Raw genomic sequence first — 20,667 nt, forward strand, 5'->3', positions numbered from 1 at the left:
GGACATTTTAAGATATCGGTTTTAGATTTTTTGCTTTATTTTCACAGCCTTGGTCTCAATTGTAAATGTAACGCCTGCCATTCTGTTATCCTTTTAAGTTTTAGATCACTGATTTCTGACTAGTGGTTTGAACAGCTGAGTATTGCTACACAATAAATTGCTACACACAAATCTCAAAATCAAGAAGATAGCTAATTATGTCATAGAATTTAAAAATATCTAGCTTGTATGCTTTATCTTTTATGTTCTGATGCTTATGATATATACATGTTTAAAATGTATAGGAAAGCTGTTTGAAGCCTGGGATGACTCTGCAAGTCTTTATCTTGTGCTTCCAGTGCTTTGACCTTTATAGTTATTTAATGAGGGCCTTGTTTGTCCATCAGAATTACACCAGCTGCTCTGCTGCTTTCCATCTCTACTGTCCACTGCTGGTAGTATCCTAGGAAAGGAGGATAGCCAGTCTTTCTGTACAAGCAGTACAGGTTTATGCCTATAGATAGACTTGTATTTGATGATAAAACAGATTAGCTTTTATTACCCAGGAACTGTTAATGTGCTTGGTTGCATCAACATTAGTTCAAAGATAAAATTCACAATCATATAACCTAAGAAGATGATAAGTGTTCTTTTGGAAATATTAGTACTTTCTAAAGTATTGCTTGTTATAGAACATAACTTGCATCGTCAGTATGTTTATAATGCATAAAACTGGAGAATAGGTGAACTAGCTAGTTTCTATTTTTGGGGGGTTTGATTTTAGGGGACTAATGAAACATCCTCTAAAGCAGATACCATTTACAATTTTCCTGTAATATTAGTGAATTGTAATTACAGGGAGGTTGATAATCTGTTAAGATGTGGTGCTAATATTGTCAGCTGCCCCAGGGTCAGCTGAGAGGTCAAGGTGGTAATGCAGGTGGACTAGAAAGCAGGTTTAAGCAAAGTCACTCAGCAGCCTGTATGTCTGTGCACTCTTACTCCCTGAGGGAAGAGTGAAACTATTTGAGTACAGCAGTCCTCTGTTACCTGGGAACTTTGGAGTTAACCACTGATAGAGCTTGCACATCCAAACTATATAGTGCATAATAAATGGGCAGCTTTTGTAATTTGAGTACAAAATACAAATGTTATTCATTTGATGTTGGTTCCCAGTATGTAATGGTCACTTAAATTTCATTTTGGGAAAGAAAAAGGATATTTCATTTTTAGTTTTTTCATTGTGCAGTGTTCTTAAGAAAGAAACTCTGTTCTTCATTGATAAATTCTTACATTTCAGTGTTTGTTGGCACTCAGTTATCCAGTATTCTTAGCAATCCCAGTGGGAAGAGAGTTTATTTAAATCTGTTTTACACATTCATAATCTTTACCTTTTTTTTTTTTTTTTTTTTTTTGTAGAGGGAAATACCAAAGACTAACTATTCAATGTTAAATACTCAGTTTTATCTTTTCCCATCTGGAGGGACTGCTAATGTTTTCATTGTGTTTGTTTAACATTGGTTAATAATGTTGGACTTGTTTCCTTTCTATCTACTTAATTAATATAATCAATTGTTTTTACTAATATGAATGATGGTGAATTAGGATGAAACTCTTGACTTATTTTTCATTGGCACTTTCTATTTGAAAATGGTATCAGCATTGTGCTATATAATGAATAGTAAAATAGGCACATAACCTAAGTTATTAAGATTGGTAATCTTGGCTAAGTCATTCAAATAGTAGATCTCAGTTTCCTGGATTTTCAAGAATTCTAGTTGTATGAGTACATTTCAGATGAAAACCAGTTTTATGAATTCTCTAAGTGGTAAATATTTTTGTGTGTATCAGACAGTACGTGTATGTGTGTGTGTTTGAGGATGGCCATTTTGCCCAGAAAAGATCATTCCAGGGTGCTTTAGTTTTGTTAAAGCTTTAAATTGAACAACTATAACATTTTAACAATCATTTTAAGAAATTTGTTTTTTTCTAGCTTAAGATCCCTTTAACTTAAATTAAATGAATAATTGAGCATTTATTTTTAAGTACTTAAACTATCTGACAAAATTTTCTAAGTACTTACTTCTTCTAAATCTGGTATTTAATCTCTTTTTCCTCCTAATTTCAACCCACACTCTTTTCCTTCTCAAATAACTTAAAAATTTTCTTATCCTATCTGTATTATAAATCTGCCAGGTTCATCAAGACCTTTTCAATTTTACCATCTTGACAGTTTGAGGTTCACCTTTCCAAGCCTTTTTGGGATCATGTTATCAGATGACTGAGGTTGACTCTTATGAAAATATAGGATCTGGAGCTATAGACATCAAGGGTGATTTTTTTTCTCATGAAAGTGGGGATAAGTTGAACCTAGTTTTATGCTTTCTGCCAGCAGCGATTCTGAGGCCTGCTGAGTGGGGTGGTTTCTGAGCCTGCTGTCCTGGTATTCAGGTTCCACATAATCCTCAAATATGAAGGTCTACAATCCCTACACCCAGTATACGTGACTGATTTGTTTCAGTTTATTTATTGCTTGATTATTTTCTGAATTCTTTTATTTATTTTTTATGTTGGCAGGCAGGCAATGTTTGAATATTTTAAGCATTTACATATTTTAAAATAAATTTGATATTGCATATCTCCCATGTCTTATCTGGTTTTACACCAGAGTTCTAAGGTCATTGTCATGACAGTTTACTTTCCAGTTTCTGGAACACAAAGAGACCATATCCTAAAAAAGAAGTTACACAGAGCATGTAAACAGGGATTGTATTTGGACCACAACCCTGACTTACTCACATATAATGGGATTCCTTAGCTCTCTGGTTGTATTAAAAGCATTTTGCCATGGACTGTGTATCAGCATTGTCTAGTAGAACTGTAATGTGAACCACATAAGAAATTTTAAATTGTCTAGTAGCTATAGTAAAAAGACACAGGTGAAATTAATTTCAATAATGTTTTACTTAACCCAGTATACTGTTAATTCAACAGGAGCTCAGTGTAAGAATTAAGATATTTTACATTCTTTTTTCCTACTGTCTTTGAAATCCATTGTTATTGTATTCTTACTGTACATCAATTCAAACTAAACCACATTTCAGGTGCTCAGTAGCCACATGTAGCTGATGGCTTCTGTATTGGGCACTGGAGTCTTACACTTTTGCAACTTAGAGCTAGTAACTTAATTGCTTTGTATGTAAATGTGTGTTTATTATTTTAGATACAGATTTCTCTGAGTAAAATGTATATAAATGTGTGTTTATTATTTTAGATACAGATTTCTCTGAGTAAAATGTAAGACATTCTAAAATGTATCTTTATTTCCTTTCTCTTAAAGGCCCTTCCTTCTTCCATGATTATAGTAGCAGTTTATTGTCCTGTGGTAGCTGCTGTTTTCATTGTTCTGAAGATGGTCAACTATCGACTACATAGAGCACTGGATGCCGGAGAAATTGTAGATAGACGTGCAAATGAGTTCACAGATCAGCGAACTAAAGCTGAACAAGGCAACTGTTCAACCAGGAGAAAAGACAGCAATGGACCTAGGTAAGGAAACCCATATCCCTCAGTTTGTAATGACATAAATTGTGGTGTGTGTGTAATGATGTAATTACTGTGTTGTGCCTGTTCTCTTTATATGGCTTGAAGACAGTATTAGATCTTACCACTAAGGATTCGATGACAAGGGCACTTTGTAATATTAAAATACAGTAAAGCTAACTGGCATGTTTGGGGTATTAAATCAGTATCATCAGCCTCATTTCTGAAGAAGTTTGAAAAATAGGTTACCACATATAGTTACTCATACCAACATCCAAAACCAAGGTAACACAGCCTGAAGAAATAACAAAGCATGGCTTATAAATCTCATCATTTGAAAAACTTACATGTATAAATAAGATGTGATGTATGTTTATTATGAGCAAATTGTAATGTTTTTGACATCTGCACGTTTCACTTTATTGTAAATTTATTTCAATGTTATATTCTTCTTTTTCTCCTTATTTTGCAGTGCTGGGGATTGAACTCGGGCCTTGCAGATGCCAGGGAAGTGCTCTAACACTGAGCTCTAGCCCCAGCTTGAATCTTTAACCTTTGAAATTTAGCTGTTCTTTCCTCAGTCTTCAGAAGACTAACTTTTTAGTGTTGAAGTCTAAATAGATGTAACATCTATTGGAAACTTTCCCTTCCTTTCCTTTCCCTTCCTTTCCCAGCTAAAGTATTTCCCCTGTTGCTCACAACCACACTGTAACGTATTTCTTTGGCTCTACCAGCTTTCTCTTTTTGACAGAGGGCTCTATTTTGTTTATAGTCAAAAGTTTCTTGTGTTCTTATAGAAATAATAGGTATTCTTATGTAATGCTTAAAAACGAACAGTTCCTATGTGAACATCTGACACATATTAAACTCATTCAGTCCTCTAATTCTGTGAGGTAGATGCTGTTGTGATTCTTAACTTATAGCTGTGGAAACCAAAGTGAGAAAGATCAAATAATTCAAGCACTCAAGTTCTGGAGTTCACACTTTTAGCCACTATGCCATGTTTTCACCCAGCATAATAATGAACTATTTCAGGTATTAAGGTATAAATAATATAATGAAAGGTGGATATTCCTGTGAAGGCATATAGTATTACTTTATGTTTTCCAGTGCATTGAAAGACTTTATCTCTTGAAAGTTAAATTTTTCCTCATCCCTTATATGATTGCCCCATTTGTTCGTTGTGCAGGTATTTTACTCTTGTAATGATTTTATTCATTGCCTTAATCACTACCTGAAATTAATTGACTTAAACATCTATTTGTATTTATAGACTTCTTGAAGTCAGGGACTCTTAAACGTTTGTATTTCCAGGTATTAAATCAATTTCTAGCACTGATTATTCCTCAGCTAATAGTTGAAGTAATGAAAACAATTTTTCTGTGGTATTATTTTTACTGGTGCATAGTATTACTTTGGCTATATCATAATTTAACTATCCTATTTTAGTTATTTCAGTTAGTTTCAAATTTAATTTTCAATGTTGGATCGCTGTGATCCTTAAATTTTAAGTAATTAAATGTTGTACCATAATTTATCAGAGGTATAATTATTGGAAAGGCTACATACGTTTCTAAGTTTTTTGATATATATTGCCAAATTCCAAAGATTTGCCGTTTAACTACCATGATCAGCAGTTTGAGAACCTCACTTTCTCTTTTAAATCTTTGACAACACTTGGTTAGTATGTTTATAAAACAGTGATGAATACCTCATTGTTTAAAATTTCTGCTTTTGGATTACTAGCAAAATAGTATTTTTCTTATGTTATTGTCATTTATATTTTTTGGGGGGCTTGTATATGTTTCTATTGGTAATTTTTTTTTTATATGTTGGTTTGGAGAAGATATAGGTTTATGATGGATTTTAACTCTTTATCCTATGTGCCAAATATTTTTACTCAGTTTATATCATATTTTTTGTTTGTATGCCACATATTATTTTTATGTTAATTCTCTATTTATTTCTGCCTTTGATATAAGTCCTGTAAGATATTTTTCTTCCTGAAATTATATAAATATTCATTACATCTACTTTCATTATTATTATCATTTTACTTTTTTACTCTTGAATTGTGATGGATTTGAAAACATCCTAATTTAGATTTATTTATCCCATTCATTAAATAATTAATTCATTAAGTGAGCAGTTTTTTATTGTGATAATTTTTTTATTGTTCTATTTAGTTATACATGACAGCAGTAGGCCTTTTGATTCATTGTACACAAATGGAGTACAACTTTTCATTTTTCTGGTTGTACATGATGTAAAGTGTCATCATTTATGTAATCATACCTAGGGGAATGATGTCTGTTTCATTCCATCACCTTTCCTACCCTCTGCCCCCTCTCCCCCACTCATTTTCCTCCACACAATCAAAGTACCTCCATTCTTCCTTCCCCTCACCCCCCAGTTACGTATCAGCATCCACTTACCAGAGAAAACATTGGTCTTTGGTTTTTTGGGATTGGTTTACCTCCCTTAGCATGATATTCTCCAACTCCATCCATTTACCTGCAGATACATAATTTTATTCTTCTTTATGGCTAACTAGTGTATTCCATTGTGTATAAATACCACAGTTTCTGTATCCATTCATCTATTGAAGGCCATCTAGGTTGGTTCCACAATCTAGCTATTGTGAATTGAGCTGCTATAAACATTGATGTGGCTGTGTCACTGTAGTATACTTATTTTAAGTCCTTTGGATGTAGGCCAAGGAGTGGGATAGCTGGGTGAAATGGTGGTTCCTTTCCAAGTTTTCTAAGGAATCTCCATACTGCTTTCTAGAGTGACTGCACCAATTTGCAATCCCATCAGCAATATATGAGTGTGCCTTTTTCCCCACATCCTTGCCAACACTGTTACTGCTTGTATTCTTGATAATAGCCATTCTTATTGGAATGAGATGAAATCTTAGGGCAGTTTTGATTTGCATTTCTCTATAGAGATGCTGAACATTTTCTCATGTATTTGTTGATCAATTGTATATCTTCTGTGAAGTGTCTGCCTAGTTCCTTAGCCCATTTATTGACTGGGTCATTTGTATTTTTGGTGTTAAGTTTTTTGAGTTCTTTATAGATTCTGGAGATTAGTGCTCTATCTGAAGTGCATTTGATAAAGATTTTCTCCTACTCTGTAGGCTCTCTTCACATTATTGATTGTTTCCTTTGCTGAGAAAAAGCTTTTTAGTTTGAATCCATCCCATTATTGATTCTTGTTTTTATTTCTTGCACTTTGGGAGTATTGTTAAGGAAGTTTGGTCCTAAGCTGACGTGATGAAGATTTGGGCCTACTTTTTCTTCTATTTGGTGTAGAATCTCTGGTCTAATTCCTCGGTCCTTGATCCATTTTGAGTTGAGTTTTGTACAGGGTGAGAGATAGGGGTTTAATTTCATTTTGCTGCATGTGAATTTCCAGTTTTCCCAGCATTATTTGTTGAAGAGGCTGTCTTTTTTCCTTTGTATGTTTTTGGCCCCTTTGTCTAGTATGAGATAACTGTGTTTACGCGGGTTTGTCTCTGTGTCTTCTATTCTGTACCATTGGTTTACTTGCCTATTTTGGTGCCATTATCATGCAGTTTTTGTTACTATTGCTCTGTAGTGTAGTTTATGGTCTGGTATTTTGATACCTCTTGTTTCACTCTTCCTGCTAAGGATTGCTTTGACTGTTCTGGGTCTTTTATTTTTCCAAATGAGTTTCATGATTGCTTTCTCTTTCTATGAGGTATTTCTTTGGGATTTTAATTGGAATTGCATTGAATCTGTATAGCACTTTTGGTAGTATGGCCATTTTGGCTATTAATTCTGTCTATTCAAGAACATGGGAGATCTTTCCATTTTCTAAGATTTTCTTTAATTTCTTTCTTTAGTGTTCTGTAGTTTTCATTGTAGAGGTCTTTCACCTCTTTTGTTAGATTGTTTCCCTAGTATTTTATTTTATTTTATTTTGTGAACGGGGTAGTTTTCCTCATTTCTCTTTCAGAGAATTCAAAGTGATTCATTTTTTCCCAGTAATTTTAAATGCATTTTTGTAATGTACATACATACATACATAGCAATCCTTTGGTATCTGCTGAGAGGTGGTTCTACTACCTGTCCACAGATACTTAAGTCTTTTCCTTATAAGATGATACGTAGAACCAATGCATGTTCTCCCATGTACTTTAAGAAATCATCTCTATGTTATAGCACCTAATACAGTGTAAATAATTGCTGCATTGTTTTCTTTAGGGACTAACAACAAGACAAACCTATACATATTTATTAACACAATTTTTTTTCTGAATATTTTCAGTCTGCATTTGGTTAAATTTGTAGATGCAGAACTTGCAGATGTGTTGGGCCAGCTATACTTTTTATCAGTTTCTGGGCTTTATTTTCTGCCCTATTTTTCATTGAATATTTTGTTGTTGCTTATCCCATTTTTTTTATCATAGTAGTTTTATAATATGCTCAATATTTAAAAATGTGAATTCCTTTGTAATATTTTTCCTTTTCAATATTATGTGTATATTTAACTTTTTTGTAAGATGTCCTCCTGTGTCCCCTTTCTCCAAAAAATACCATTAGAATTTTGATGAGAGCTGGGTTTGGTGGTATATACCTATAGTAGGAGGCCGAGACAGGAGATGACTTGAGCCAAAATTGGGGACATTGTTTCAAAAAAGATAGTAGATAAGCAAACAGAGTAGACTCTGTACTTGTCAGCTAAGGCTTGAGTCATTCCTAATTGTAAGATACTAGAGAAGTTACTTAAGCTTTTCTCTGCATAATTGTTCCAGTTATCTCTGAATTTTATGTATGTGTGTATATGTGTATTTAATTGCTTCTGTTAATGAGTTGCTTTTCTGTTTTCTTTTAGTTTAAAAGCATTTATTGTGAAATATATGTATTCCAAAGAATGTATATGTGTCTATATATGTGTGTTTGTATGTGTGTGTGTGTGTGTGTGTCTATGATTTAAAGAAAAATAGTTAAATGAAACTAATTGCCCACTGCATAGTGTAAGAAATGGGGCAGTGTACAAACACCATAGAAGCTCCATGCATTCCTTTCCCATTTCATTCCACTGTTCTCTTAGGAGGGACCATAATCATGACTTTTGGGTGAATAATTCCCTTGCTTTCCCTTACTGTAATACAATCTTTGTAGCTATCCCTAAACATATGTATTATTTATTTTGTCTGCTTTAGGACATCTTTAAGAGACTTACTATGTGTATTTCTCTGTGAGACTTTTTTGGTATGGTATATTTTATGTTATTGACTCACCCATGTTAAGGTTTGTACCTATGGTTTATTCATACTCACTGCTATGTAGCCTCCTGCTGTGGGAATAGACTACAGTCTTTGTCCATTCTTCTGTTGATAGTCATTCAGATTATTTCCAATTTTTGCTCTGATAACACATTATTGTACATGACTTCTGGTATACTTGTGTGTATCTACTTTACATAAGGCAATTCATAGAGCATTTTCTTGTTTAATTTTATTAAGTAATTCCAAGCTGTTTACCAAAAGGATTTTTACCAATTTATACTCACCAGTAATATGTGAAAGTCCTTATTGTTCCACATTCTCATCAGTATTTGATATTGGCAAACTTTTACTATGTGCCATTCAGGTGAGTGTAAACTTTTTTTTTTTAAATATTTTTAGTTGTAGATGGACACAATACTTTTTTTTTTTTTTTTTTTTTTTGGGTGCTGGGGATCGAACCCAGGGCCTTGTGCTTGCAAGGCAAGCACTCTACCGACTGAGCTATCTCCCCAGCCCCGGACACAATACTTTTATTTTGTTTATTTAGTTTATTTATTTTTTCCCTTTTTATTTGGTGTTGGGTTCAAACCCAGTCAACCTTTCTGATTACTAATAAGGTTGAGCATCTTATTTTATATATAGGTTCCACTTAGGTTTTCTCTTCTTTCCAGTGCCCATGTAGGTCTTGTTTCATTTTTCTTTGGAGCTGTCTTTTTCTTATCGATATGTAGAAATTTTTAAAATGTTTATGCTTCTCCTTTATTAGTTATGTACATTACAGACATCTCTTAATTTTGCTTTCTTTTGATTATCATAATTCTTTAAATTTAATAAATATAATTTATCATTTTTAAAAAGAGCATTTTTGTGTTTTAGGAAATTATTTCCTACACAGAGATATGAAAAGATATTCTTCTGTATTGTCTTTTTAAAGTTTCATGTTTCTTTTATTTTCACATTTCAGATCTCTTTGAAATTATTTTAGTCTGTAGTATCACATAGGAATTAAGACTTACTTTTTCTTTATGAATGGTTAATTTACCTGGTGTTTGCTAAGAGGGCCGTCTTTTCCTTAGAAACCTGAAGTATTTGCTGTCATAAACTGAGTTTCCACATATAAAGAGAAAATATATAATCCTTCTGAAATATGATAATACAGACTGTCATAGCACCTAACAATGTAGGAGACATAGACTATTTGACTTCATGATTATTAGTTATTTTCACACAGAAAAGCAGAAAGTAGTTGGGTGTTGGTGGTGCGTTTCTAGGCTCTTTTCTGTTTGGTTGACCTAGTTGTCTTTGCCTTTGTCTTTACCACACTGTTCTAATTACTGTAGCTTTATAGTATGTTACTTGATGACTGGTGGGGCAATTATTTTACCTCGTTCTTTTTCAGGAGTGACTTGGCTATTTTTGGCTCTGCTCTTTGATACAAATGTTAGAGTTTATACCGGGAAATGTCTGTAAGAACTTGGTATTTTTATTGGAATAGCTTTGAAAATAGAGATTTATTTGCCAAATATTTCTATCTTTACTATATTGAATCTTTCAATTTGTCTTTTAAAATTCTCTTTAGTAAAGTTTGTCATTTTCTTCATTAAACACAAATTAATTATTACTCTATAGTTTTTTCCTTCTATTTAATTTTCTTTAAATTGCATTTTCTGTTTTTTCTCCCTTAAATGTAATGGTTTAATTTGTATCCAGCAACCTTCTTCACTTTCTTATTAATGATGATATTTTGTAGGTTATTTTCTTGATTTTCTGTAAATGATGACTCTTATTTTTTTCCTTTCTAGTCCTTATACTTTTTGTATCAAGGTTTTGGTTGGCTATAGCTTCTAGCATCTGATAAAACAGAAATAGTATTGTTATATATTCTTACTTTTTTCCTACTCTTAAATAGGATGTTTATAAGCTTCACTATTAAGGTAAGATCTTGGCTGTAATTTCTTTGGCTGGGGGCGGGGTACTGGGGGTTGAACTCAGGGGCATTTGAGCACTGAGGCCACAACCCCAGTCCTATTTTGTATTTTATTTAGACAGGGTCTCACTGAGTTGCTTAGCGCCTCACTTTTGCTGAGGCTGGCGTTGAACTCTTGATTCTCCCGTGTTAGCCTCTGGAGCCACTGGGATTTACAGGGGGTGCCACCAGGCCTAGCTGTAATATTTTTTTAATGTATATTTTTTATAACTCTGTTACGTTTATTTATTTTTTTTAAATTTGGTGCTGAGGATTGAACCTAGTGCAGGAAAGTGTGTATTTTTATATTTAGAGCCTGTCACTGTGCTTGGTACAGTACAGCCGTTGTCTGTTCTGTCAGTGAATGAATATAGTAGGACTTTGTGAGCTTTACGTTTGCTTTGGCTTCTCTTATGTGGTACAGTAATTCAAAAATGCTTAAGTCTTTATCTTGGTGAAAGAGTCAGAGACTTCAATGTTTCTGTTATATTTTTAATGCTTTAGAAGAGGAATGTCAGCAATTGAATTTAAGAATTTGAATACAAATATTTTGGAAACAGACCATATTTTATTTGTTCTCATGGCAGTATTGACTGTAATATAAAGATGCTTTGTAAACCAAAGATCCATTTAAATTTATGAAGCTGAATTTTAGACTGAATTTTCTGAGGGAGATTTATTCTGTTTAGGGACTTTGTTTTTATCTATTTATAGTTTTAATGCATCATTATAATCTAGATTAGATTTGTAAATTTAGTACTGTAATGGTACTGTGAAGTTTCTGATCAGAGTCTGAACATAGCAGTTAATGTGATACTAATAATGAACAAATTAGTTTGTCAAATCTCCTCTGTAATTCAGAATAGACCCCTTCTACTTTTCTGCCTTTCCCTGTACCTGGTTTTTTTTTTTTTAACAGATGGGGAAATTAAGGCATAAAGGTAGAGATTCCCTGAATTTGGTGTATTGCTTACTGCAGTAGACCACTTTGCTTCTGTGAGAATTGTAAACTACCATACTTTCCAGGTATGTGCTGAAATCTCCATTTCTAAAAACCTGCAAGTCTTGCTAATAAAGGAAAACTCTTACTCAGTCATTTTATGTGTTTAGCTATATTCAGAACATCTATAGTGTGACTAAAAATTCTATTTCTGAATTTGTAGAGAAGAGTGGAGCATAGAAATTTTGCTGAAGGATTTTCAAAAAATAAAAGAGCTGTATATTTTTTCCCTTAATCATTTTTGTTCCTTTCATACCCCATACCTTCTGTCTTCCCAGTGAAGTTGACCCATGACTAATGTTAGTTCTAGATCATTGTTTCTGACTTGGGGGTGATTTTACCCTTCAGAAGACTTTTGACAATGTCCGGAGACATTTTCAGTTGTTACTACTGGTGGATGCTGTTAGCATCTGTAGGGTGTAGGCCAGGGATGCTGCTAGCCATCCTACAATGCACAGTTTAGTCCTCAGCAGTCAAGGACTATGTGTCCTCAGTATGTCTAAATAGTGCTGAGGTTAAGATCTCTATCCCATCTGTTCTAGATAATGGTGTTACCTTTCATTTTGGAACTTGAGAGAGAACTTGTAGTGCCTCCGTGTTGAAGGGCAGCGTGGTTTCTTAGAAAGAGCATGGGCTTAGAGTTTCACAGAACTGCTGTTGAAACCTTATCTTAGTCTGTCAGTATTGGTTATAAGTAACTATATTCAGGTATGTGGAAGAAGGCAGGGCAAAAAAGGAAAGGAAGGAATACAGATATATTAACACATTATAGAGTGCTGAGTGTTATTTGAACCCCATATGCCAGTGACCCAGTTTATGTTGTTCACTCCTGATACCAGAGGCAAATTTTACTTCTTTAGTGTTCAGTTTTTTCATCTATAAAATGAAGATAATAGTACTTAAATCTGGATTTTAGGAAAGATTTTATCAGAAAGTACAAATAAAGCAGGATCTCCTGTGACTGGGATATATTAAGCACCTAGTAAGTACTTGATTTTGTTTGTTATTAATAGTAACTTTGCATTGTAATCACTTGGATTTGCTCTCAGAAGTGATGCATGAAAGTGGACAGGACTGTCCAACCTGTGACTGGATAAACAAAATATGGTCTATTCATACAGAGGAGTGTTACTTTGACATTAAAAGGAACAAAGTGCTGATATATGCTACAATGTGAATGAACCTTGAAACATGTTTATATGCCTTAACAACCTAAACCAGTCCTGAAAGATTATATACTGTGTAATTCCACTGATATGAGGAAATCCAGAATGGGCACATCTATAGAGACAGAAAGTCGATTAGTGGTTGTTTAGTGCTGGGGAGGATGGAAAGAGTTAAGGAATAATAACAAAAGGAGTTTGTTTTTGTGGTGATAAAATTACAGAAAGTTCTAAAGTTAACTGTGGTGATGGTCTCATAACTTTATGAAGATACTATAAACCCTAAATTATACAATATAAATTAGTGAATTATATGGCGTGTCAGTTATACATCACTGAAGCTGAAACAAGGCAAGATGAGGACTCTCTGTCCTTTCTGTGGCATTGAATATTTTGTTCTTTGGTCTTTACTGTGACTTCTATTTTCTGGTTTCTGTGGGTCTGACTTAGAGGAAGCATTCCTGCAGAAATAACAGTAACATTGCTGGTTCTTTCATCACTAACTCAGTGTGGTGACAGCTGCCTCGGTTACACCTTTAAGTTTTGTCCAGTTCAAAACAATTTCCCAGTGTAGTTCTGTATAACTGGTATGAGTTAATACCAAACAGCTAACAGACTTGAACGTATTCCACTTTTCTTACAATACATGAATATTTTTGCACTGAATTGGCCATGAACTTTGTAACCAGATTCTAATATGTTTTATTTTTATAAATGGATAGCAGGTTAGAAAACTGGTTTTCCCTAGTGGATGTCAGCTAGTAACTGTAGTCAATGGCCTAGAGTTAGGAACCCCTTAAGCAAACAGGGACATTATAGTTATGAGATATTTAATAATAAAAACAGTATAATTCATACTGCTATAGTGATAAATACTTTAATGAAAGATGTGCTTGCAAGCAAATTCTCCTTTCTTATATTTTTTGATTGCAACAGAATACTTCACCCAAATAGGTTTAAGGGAATTTATGGCTCATGTTACTGAAAAATCTGTATACGAGGGATGTCTTTAGATATGTCAGAATGCAGAGTTTCAAACAGCCATGCCATGACATTGCTTCTTTTTTAGGGAGACTCTGTTCTTTGCCCTTAGCTTCTTATATAGATTCTACCTTTTATGGTTGTAAGATGGCTGCAGCAGCTCCAGGCTTTAAGTCTCAGCATCAAGACTTGTGGGTGTAGAGTTTTCTCTCTCAACAATGGAATACTTCTGACTGGATTCATACTAGCCTCAGCTGGATTATATGTTCATTCTAGAACTAATCTCAGTGATCAGAAGACTGGGATATGTTGATTGACTTTAGCCAGTAGAGTGTACCCTAAACATGAGGTGGCAGGATCAACATTAGTCAGAACCCTAGGAGTTTGGAATTGGTTGGTTTACCAGAAGAATTTGGGGTTTCTTTTTATGTGTACCAGGAGGTTGAATTAGATGCTGGGCAATGAGATAGTTTATATCCCCCGTAATGTCCAGCCTATATCCTATAAATTTTATCCTGATAATAATAGCTACAGAAATTTACTGATACTCTATTTATGCAAGGTAGAATGAGTTAAGAAAAAAAAAATTTGGGTAAAAAATAGGATTATGAGTTGTTCTAAGAGTTGTGGTCCTGAGGAAATTAATGTTTCTAAAACTTTTGAAATTTGGTGTGATTTTTTTTTTCTTTTCTAATTCTGAATTCCATTTTCTTTAAGTACTCTAGATGAGCTGCCCCAGCTTTTTGATCCTACTATGTTTTTCCCTTTGTACTTTCTAATGCTTATTACTGCACACTATTTTATTTTTTTGACTTGTGCCTTCTAACTCAACATATACAAATCTAAAATCTTAGTTTCCAATTCTTAAAACAGTCAGTATCCCAGTTAAGTTCTGTACTTCAAAAATGCAGCTAGAGATCGCTTAACCAAGATGACTCTTGTTCGTTCATCATTGTGTCATGTAGCTTAGTGAGACTTCTCACTTGGAGACATCAGCTAATGTGATATCTGATTACTTTCCATATTTACAATTGATAATTTCTCTTTGTTCTTGGAAAACAACAGGCAATCATTTCTTTGCTAGAGTGGTTTTATGACACATATCATAAAATATTTAGTATGCTATTATTGCAATTAAGGCCAGTTTCTAATGTTGGATTGGATATAGACTGCTTGGGTAAGAGAATTTAAAATATTTTCAAATAGTGATATGGTTATTAAATAGTTCCTGTTTTTAGAATTATAAATGAAAGGTGATCATTCTTTACTTTTTTTTTTTCCTGTCTTTTAAAACTCAGAACCTCATAGTTTTACAGAAAAATATCTGACTTAAATAAATGAAAAGGAAATAATTGGTGTCAGAATAATAATAGTTATTCTCTTTTTCTAATTTTTCCTGCATAGTGATCCTGGTGGAGGGATTGAAATGTCTGAGTTTATTCGGGAAGCCACACCTCCAGTTGGTTGCAGCTCAAGAAATTCTTATGCTGGTCTAGATCCAAGCAACCAGGTAGGAACCTGTGCTGTATTATTTTGCCTTTTTTCCCCTCCTTCTGATGATAGTCTTAGTTATTCTCATGTCTATAATAGTTGATATTTATCTTTCTAATTATTTTTTATTATTTATTAATAACGTATTTATGTTCTTATTTTGAATTAACTTTTCACCTGGATAAGTACTTGTAGTTTTTTTAAAAAATATTTTTAACTATAGATGGACACAGTTTCTTTCTTTCTTTATTTTATATGGTGCTGAGAATCCAACCCAGTGCCTCACACATGCTAGGCGAGTGCTGTACCACTGAGCCACAAACCCAGTCCTTACATGTAGTTTTGATTGTGTTGTGGAAAATGCCTTAGGAAATTTAGTTTCTAGCTTGCTCCATGTAACTTCCTTCCTTCCAGTTGTCTGTGGTTATCCTTAGTTTTAGCATAAAAAAAGAAGGAAAGAACTCACTCCCAAATCTCAATGTTTTGGTATGTTAAGATAGAACTAGAGGTAGAATACAGATCTGCTTGTGGCAGTTGTAAAATGTTTCTGCTGAAGGGTTTTCTCATACCTTGGTGGCAGCCTGTTGTACTCTCATTCTGTCTAACCTTGGCTATGCTCCTGTAGTTCTCTTGCTCATCCTAAACATGTCCTACTCAAGCCAAATCCCAGTCATTCCTGCTTGCCTTTTCAGCAGATGACATCACTAACTGGAGTGAAGTAAACTTGGGGAGAAACTTCTCATAATAGAACATTTTGTAATTGTGGGGTTTAGTGGTCATTGCGTCAGCCCTTTCATTATGTAGAAGGAACAGCTGATTTTTGTCAGGGTCTAAACTAGCCCTCACTTCCTGATTCTCACTCCAGTGTTCCTGTTGTTTCATATACAATTTGAGGACTGAAGCCACTTTTCCTCCCTCTCACTTTCTGTCCTGAAGGGAGATGTAGATCTTCTTTTCTGGCCTAACTCCAACTCTTTGTAACTAGGTCACATTCCTTAAGTTTTTCAAAGACCTATGGTGTTGGCCCTTTGTCTGGTAGATAGAGCATTTTTTATTACTTAAACAGCACTTAGTTTTTTGGCATGTGATGATATGTGGCAGTTTATAAGCCTCTACAGAGTATGTTTTCCTTTTTTTCACTGTGTAGTATACTGCCTATGCACTATTGATTTTCAATTAATGATTACTAATTATGTGTATAGATAATAAAACCATAGAGGTAGGGTTAGACTTGGCTTCTCATTTAACAAACAAGTAAATAGACTATCTGAGAACAATATTATGAAAACACCATATTCTGTGAATCAGAATCTTGAATAGGCTGGTCACAGTGGCGAACGCCTATAATCATAGTGGCTCAGGAGGCTGAGGCAGGAGGAATCAAAAGTTCAAAGAAAGCCTTAGCAACTTAGTGAGGCCCTAAGCAACTCAGTGAGACCCTGTCTCTAAATAAAATATAAAAAGGGGCTGGAGATATGACTCAGTGGTTAAGCACCCCTGGGTTCAATCTCTGATCCTCCTACCCGCCCCTCCAAATCTTGAATAGTCTTATTTTCTGTTTTGCTAGAAGTTTTGCCTCTGTTTATGATTTAAAATTCAAGTGAGTGAATTTTGGTAGCAGTTTTAGTTGTGACTGAGTGTAAAGAAAAAAAAAAAGTCCTTAAATTTGTCTTTCCATACAGGCTGATGAAATGGGAGATATGGGCATTAGAAAAAAAAGAATATTATAAAAAAGGACTGTGCTACACATACTAATTTGGTACTTTTTAAGTTTCAAGTTTTACAGTGCTTTTTTGAAAAATAGTGTTACTATCCTTGAGCCTATTTTTTGTTGGCTTTTTGCTTTCCTCAGTTGCTTTTTATAGAATAAAATGACTTAATCCTTAAGATGGCTACATGTTTCATAATCTTAATTAACCCTAGCCTTTCTTCTTACTTGGCAAAGTAAAGTAATGTCAGATTATCCCAGGAAATTATTCTACATTTTTCCAACAGAGTTTTGGAAAGCCACATCTTTGTTAATTTTTGCAGTAGGGCAGGTGAAAGGGCACAGCAGTTGCCAACCACCTTTGGATACTCTGTCCTTGGCCTCATTTCTTTTGGAACTTGTCATACTTCCTTTAGGGAAGGAGTCCCCTCTTGAATATAATTAAAGCACGTGTGTGCATAACACACAGCCTTAGGTTCTCCTTAAAATAGTGACTTTTAAATTAAAATGGCAAATATTGGAGGCTGTTGTGCTACTTGGGTTTTAGCAGTTTCATTTTGTATTATAATGAAAAATAGGGTGGATGTAATTGTTGTTACCCTTTAGATAAGCTGAAGTGAAATAGAGTCATGCATTTTGTATATTGTTGGAGATACTCCAATTACGGACATACTGTTTCTTGCACATGTTTTATTCTGTAGTATTTGTTACACATTGTCATAGTAATTTATGTAAATGTCTTCTGTACCAGTTAGTGAGCTCTTTGGATATAGTGGCTGTATCTTTAGTCAGTTATCATTCTTGCTTTTTTGCTACCTCTAGTTTGCTGCCTTCCATTTTCTGCCTTCCATTTCTTTTGCCTTCTTAAATTTTCCCCTTTATTTCTCTCCTTACCTCCCTCTTTTGTTTTGTCACTTGTTTTTCTTCAAATATTTTGTTGCCTGAGAGTATTCAAAGCTTTTTATTTGGTGTGAGTGAGAATCAGGTCTTACCCCTCAAAGAGATTGAGATCTATAACTAAAGTTATAAATATGATATATATTGCCAAGGTATTAAGTACAAGTCCTTTGACAGAGAAATAATTGCCATCAGAATGGTGCAGAAAAAAGGAATGACTTCCAAGGAAAATTTATTAATTTCAGTTAGAGAGAGAGAGGCAGGGCTTCCTGGGGGAGGTGGCCTTGCCTGAAACACTCTCCAGTTATAAGAAGTAGGCTTTTGTCTGAAATCCATAATCCTTCCTGGACCTCTCCTATAGCACTTGCAACAGGGAAGAAACACTGCAATGTTTTAATTTATGCAAATCACTTAAATAAAAAACTTTACCCGCAAGTATAGGAAGATGCTGTTTTTCTCAATTTGTTTTCTTTTCATTCTTAGGAAATTTAACAAATGAGGATACACAAGAAAATTAAAATCATTCATGATATTGTGTATAATAAAAAAAAAAACTTTTAAAAACAAAATGGAGTTCCAACATGCTTGCTATTTTGAACTCCCTTCTCTTTACTGAATGTATCATGAATGTTAATGCCATTGAGTTTTTCTAAAGTGACCCTTTGGGGGATGAATTGCATTTGGATATACTACTGTAGTTTATATTCTTGATCACCTGTTATTTCAGTCATGATTCTTTGCTGTTTGAGGGCAGCTTAACTAATATAGAAAAGCATGAAGAATAAAATATCATTACCATGGTATCTATTAAGAGTACTTTTGTCAGCAAATAATAGAATTCCCAACTAATACTAACTTAGAAAAGTAGGAGTTTGTGTTTGTCTTCTAAATCTAGAGGTGTTTGTGTGGCATTTGTTCAACATCTCAGTAATGCTGAGGCTCTGGATTGGCATTTCCACAGTTTTCTAGGCCTTTTCCCAGTGCTGCAGTATACACAACAGCTTCAATCAAGACATGGTTCAGGAAGTGGGAAAGAGAGATTCTCCTTGGTCCTCTTACACTTAAAAGAATCTATTCCTGAAGCCCTCCAGCAGACTCTTCCCTTCATCCATTTACCAGAACTAGGTCATGTATCTCCCTCTAGACAGGGACTGGGGCCACTGCTCAAAGATGAAAAGATGAATCCCTGACATCTGATTAAAGTGGGGAACTTGGTAAAGGAGGAGAAGGGGAACCCTGTGAGGTTATGAGCAAATGACAAAAGCCCATATTCCAAAAGGTTTTTGAGAATCAAGTGTGGGTGGCACATGCCTGTTGCTACTTGGGAGGTTGGGACAGGAGGATGGTGAATTCAAGGAGAGCCAGGACAATGTAGTAGGATCCTATCTCCAAAAAAAAAAAAAAAAAGATTTTGTGTTTTTAACGTTTAAATTCCTAGAAGGGTGTGCAAAAAAATAGAGTTTTTGTTTGCTTTTTTATTTTTCTGGTACCAGGGATTGAACCCAGTGATGCTTAATCACTGAAACACATCCGTGGCTCTTTTTATTATTTTTGGGCAGGGTCTCACTAAGTTGCTTAGGGCTTTGCTAAATTGCTGAGGCTGTCTTTACACTTGGGATTCTCCTGCCTCAGCCTCCCGAGCTGCTGGGATAGTAGGCATATACCACTGTATCTGGCTCTTATTTATTTTTAAATTTCTGTTTAGGAAGTTATATGTTTATAATTCTAGTGAATGACATGTTATTTCTGTAACTTGTCTATCAAGTGTGGTAAGAATGAAACTTTGTTTTGCAGTACTTTTTGGACTTTTTTTCCCCTGGCCAATTACAGTGCCTTTAATGGTTAATTGAAAGCAGAAATTCTGAAACACTAGGAGAATCAAGTTAAAAAACAGTTTAAAAATATTACCAAGCCTGTTTTTTATTGACTACTTCCAGAGTTTATTAGTATTTTCATCTCTATGTTCCTGTTTGTATTACTTTTTCACTGGCATAGCTCTATAGCATAGTATACCTCTTGAACCGTACAGCTCAGTGTGGTTTTACATCTCTGCACATTCAGTGGCCATCCAGATCAAGAAAATTCTTCCTGCTCCTTCAAAAACAATATTAACCCATGTTTTGAGCATATTTTTTGTGGTGTGTACTACTGTTAAATTGAACCAATAACAGGTCAGACTAGTTAAAATATATAAGTTTATGTGTTCTTTTGAATTTTATTTTACAATGCTCTTAACAGTTTTCTTTGAATCCCTTGAAAACGGGTGACAGGAAGATTTGCTAAGACTTGTTGATTTAATTATCTGTACTGTTGTTATATTTGGTTTCCTACTATGTTTGTACAATTTGTGTTATTTGTGTATATGATTTTTATGGTAGTATAATAAATAATGGCTGTGAAATTTAGGTACTTTGAAATCTCAGCAATCACATTTTAGTTTTCTAAGTATACTTTGTGCTAAAAATTCACTTTTTGTGGATACATGCTTTAGATTTTTATTCTTTTTAAATGTTCCAACCATCTACAAACAAGTACTTGTCTGGAACTAAGGAAATTACAAATAGATACACTAACAGTCGGGCAGTAAGATTTATGTTGCTCTTTGTAGCATATGTTAATGTATTTTGTCCCCCCAACCCTTCCCTTTATGTGCCCTAAGAAATCTAAATTTATTCCAGG

General features: G+C 34.2%; 1 protein-coding gene across 9 annotated transcripts in view; it reads left to right on the plus strand.

The window, feature by feature from the left end:
- The window catches only part of Pcnx1 (pecanex 1), a 168,270-nt gene that overhangs the window by 31,774 nt on the left and 115,829 nt on the right, over positions 1-20,667 (plus strand). For 8 of the 9 annotated variants that reach the window (XM_047537923.1, XM_047537936.1, XM_047537933.1 and 5 more), the window contains exons 2-3: positions 3,320-3,528; positions 15,297-15,402. In XM_047537923.1, the coding sequence (XP_047393879.1) occupies positions 3,320-3,528; positions 15,297-15,402 (315 nt within the window). Of the gene's footprint in view, positions 1-3,319; positions 3,529-11,756; positions 11,775-15,296; positions 15,403-20,667 lie in introns of those variants that run through there. The other variant, XM_047537955.1, reaches the window with a different exon arrangement.

This window comes from Sciurus carolinensis, chromosome 2, assembly GCF_902686445.1.
Source record: "Sciurus carolinensis chromosome 2, mSciCar1.2, whole genome shotgun sequence".
Taxonomy (NCBI): Eukaryota; Metazoa; Chordata; class Mammalia; order Rodentia; family Sciuridae; genus Sciurus; species Sciurus carolinensis.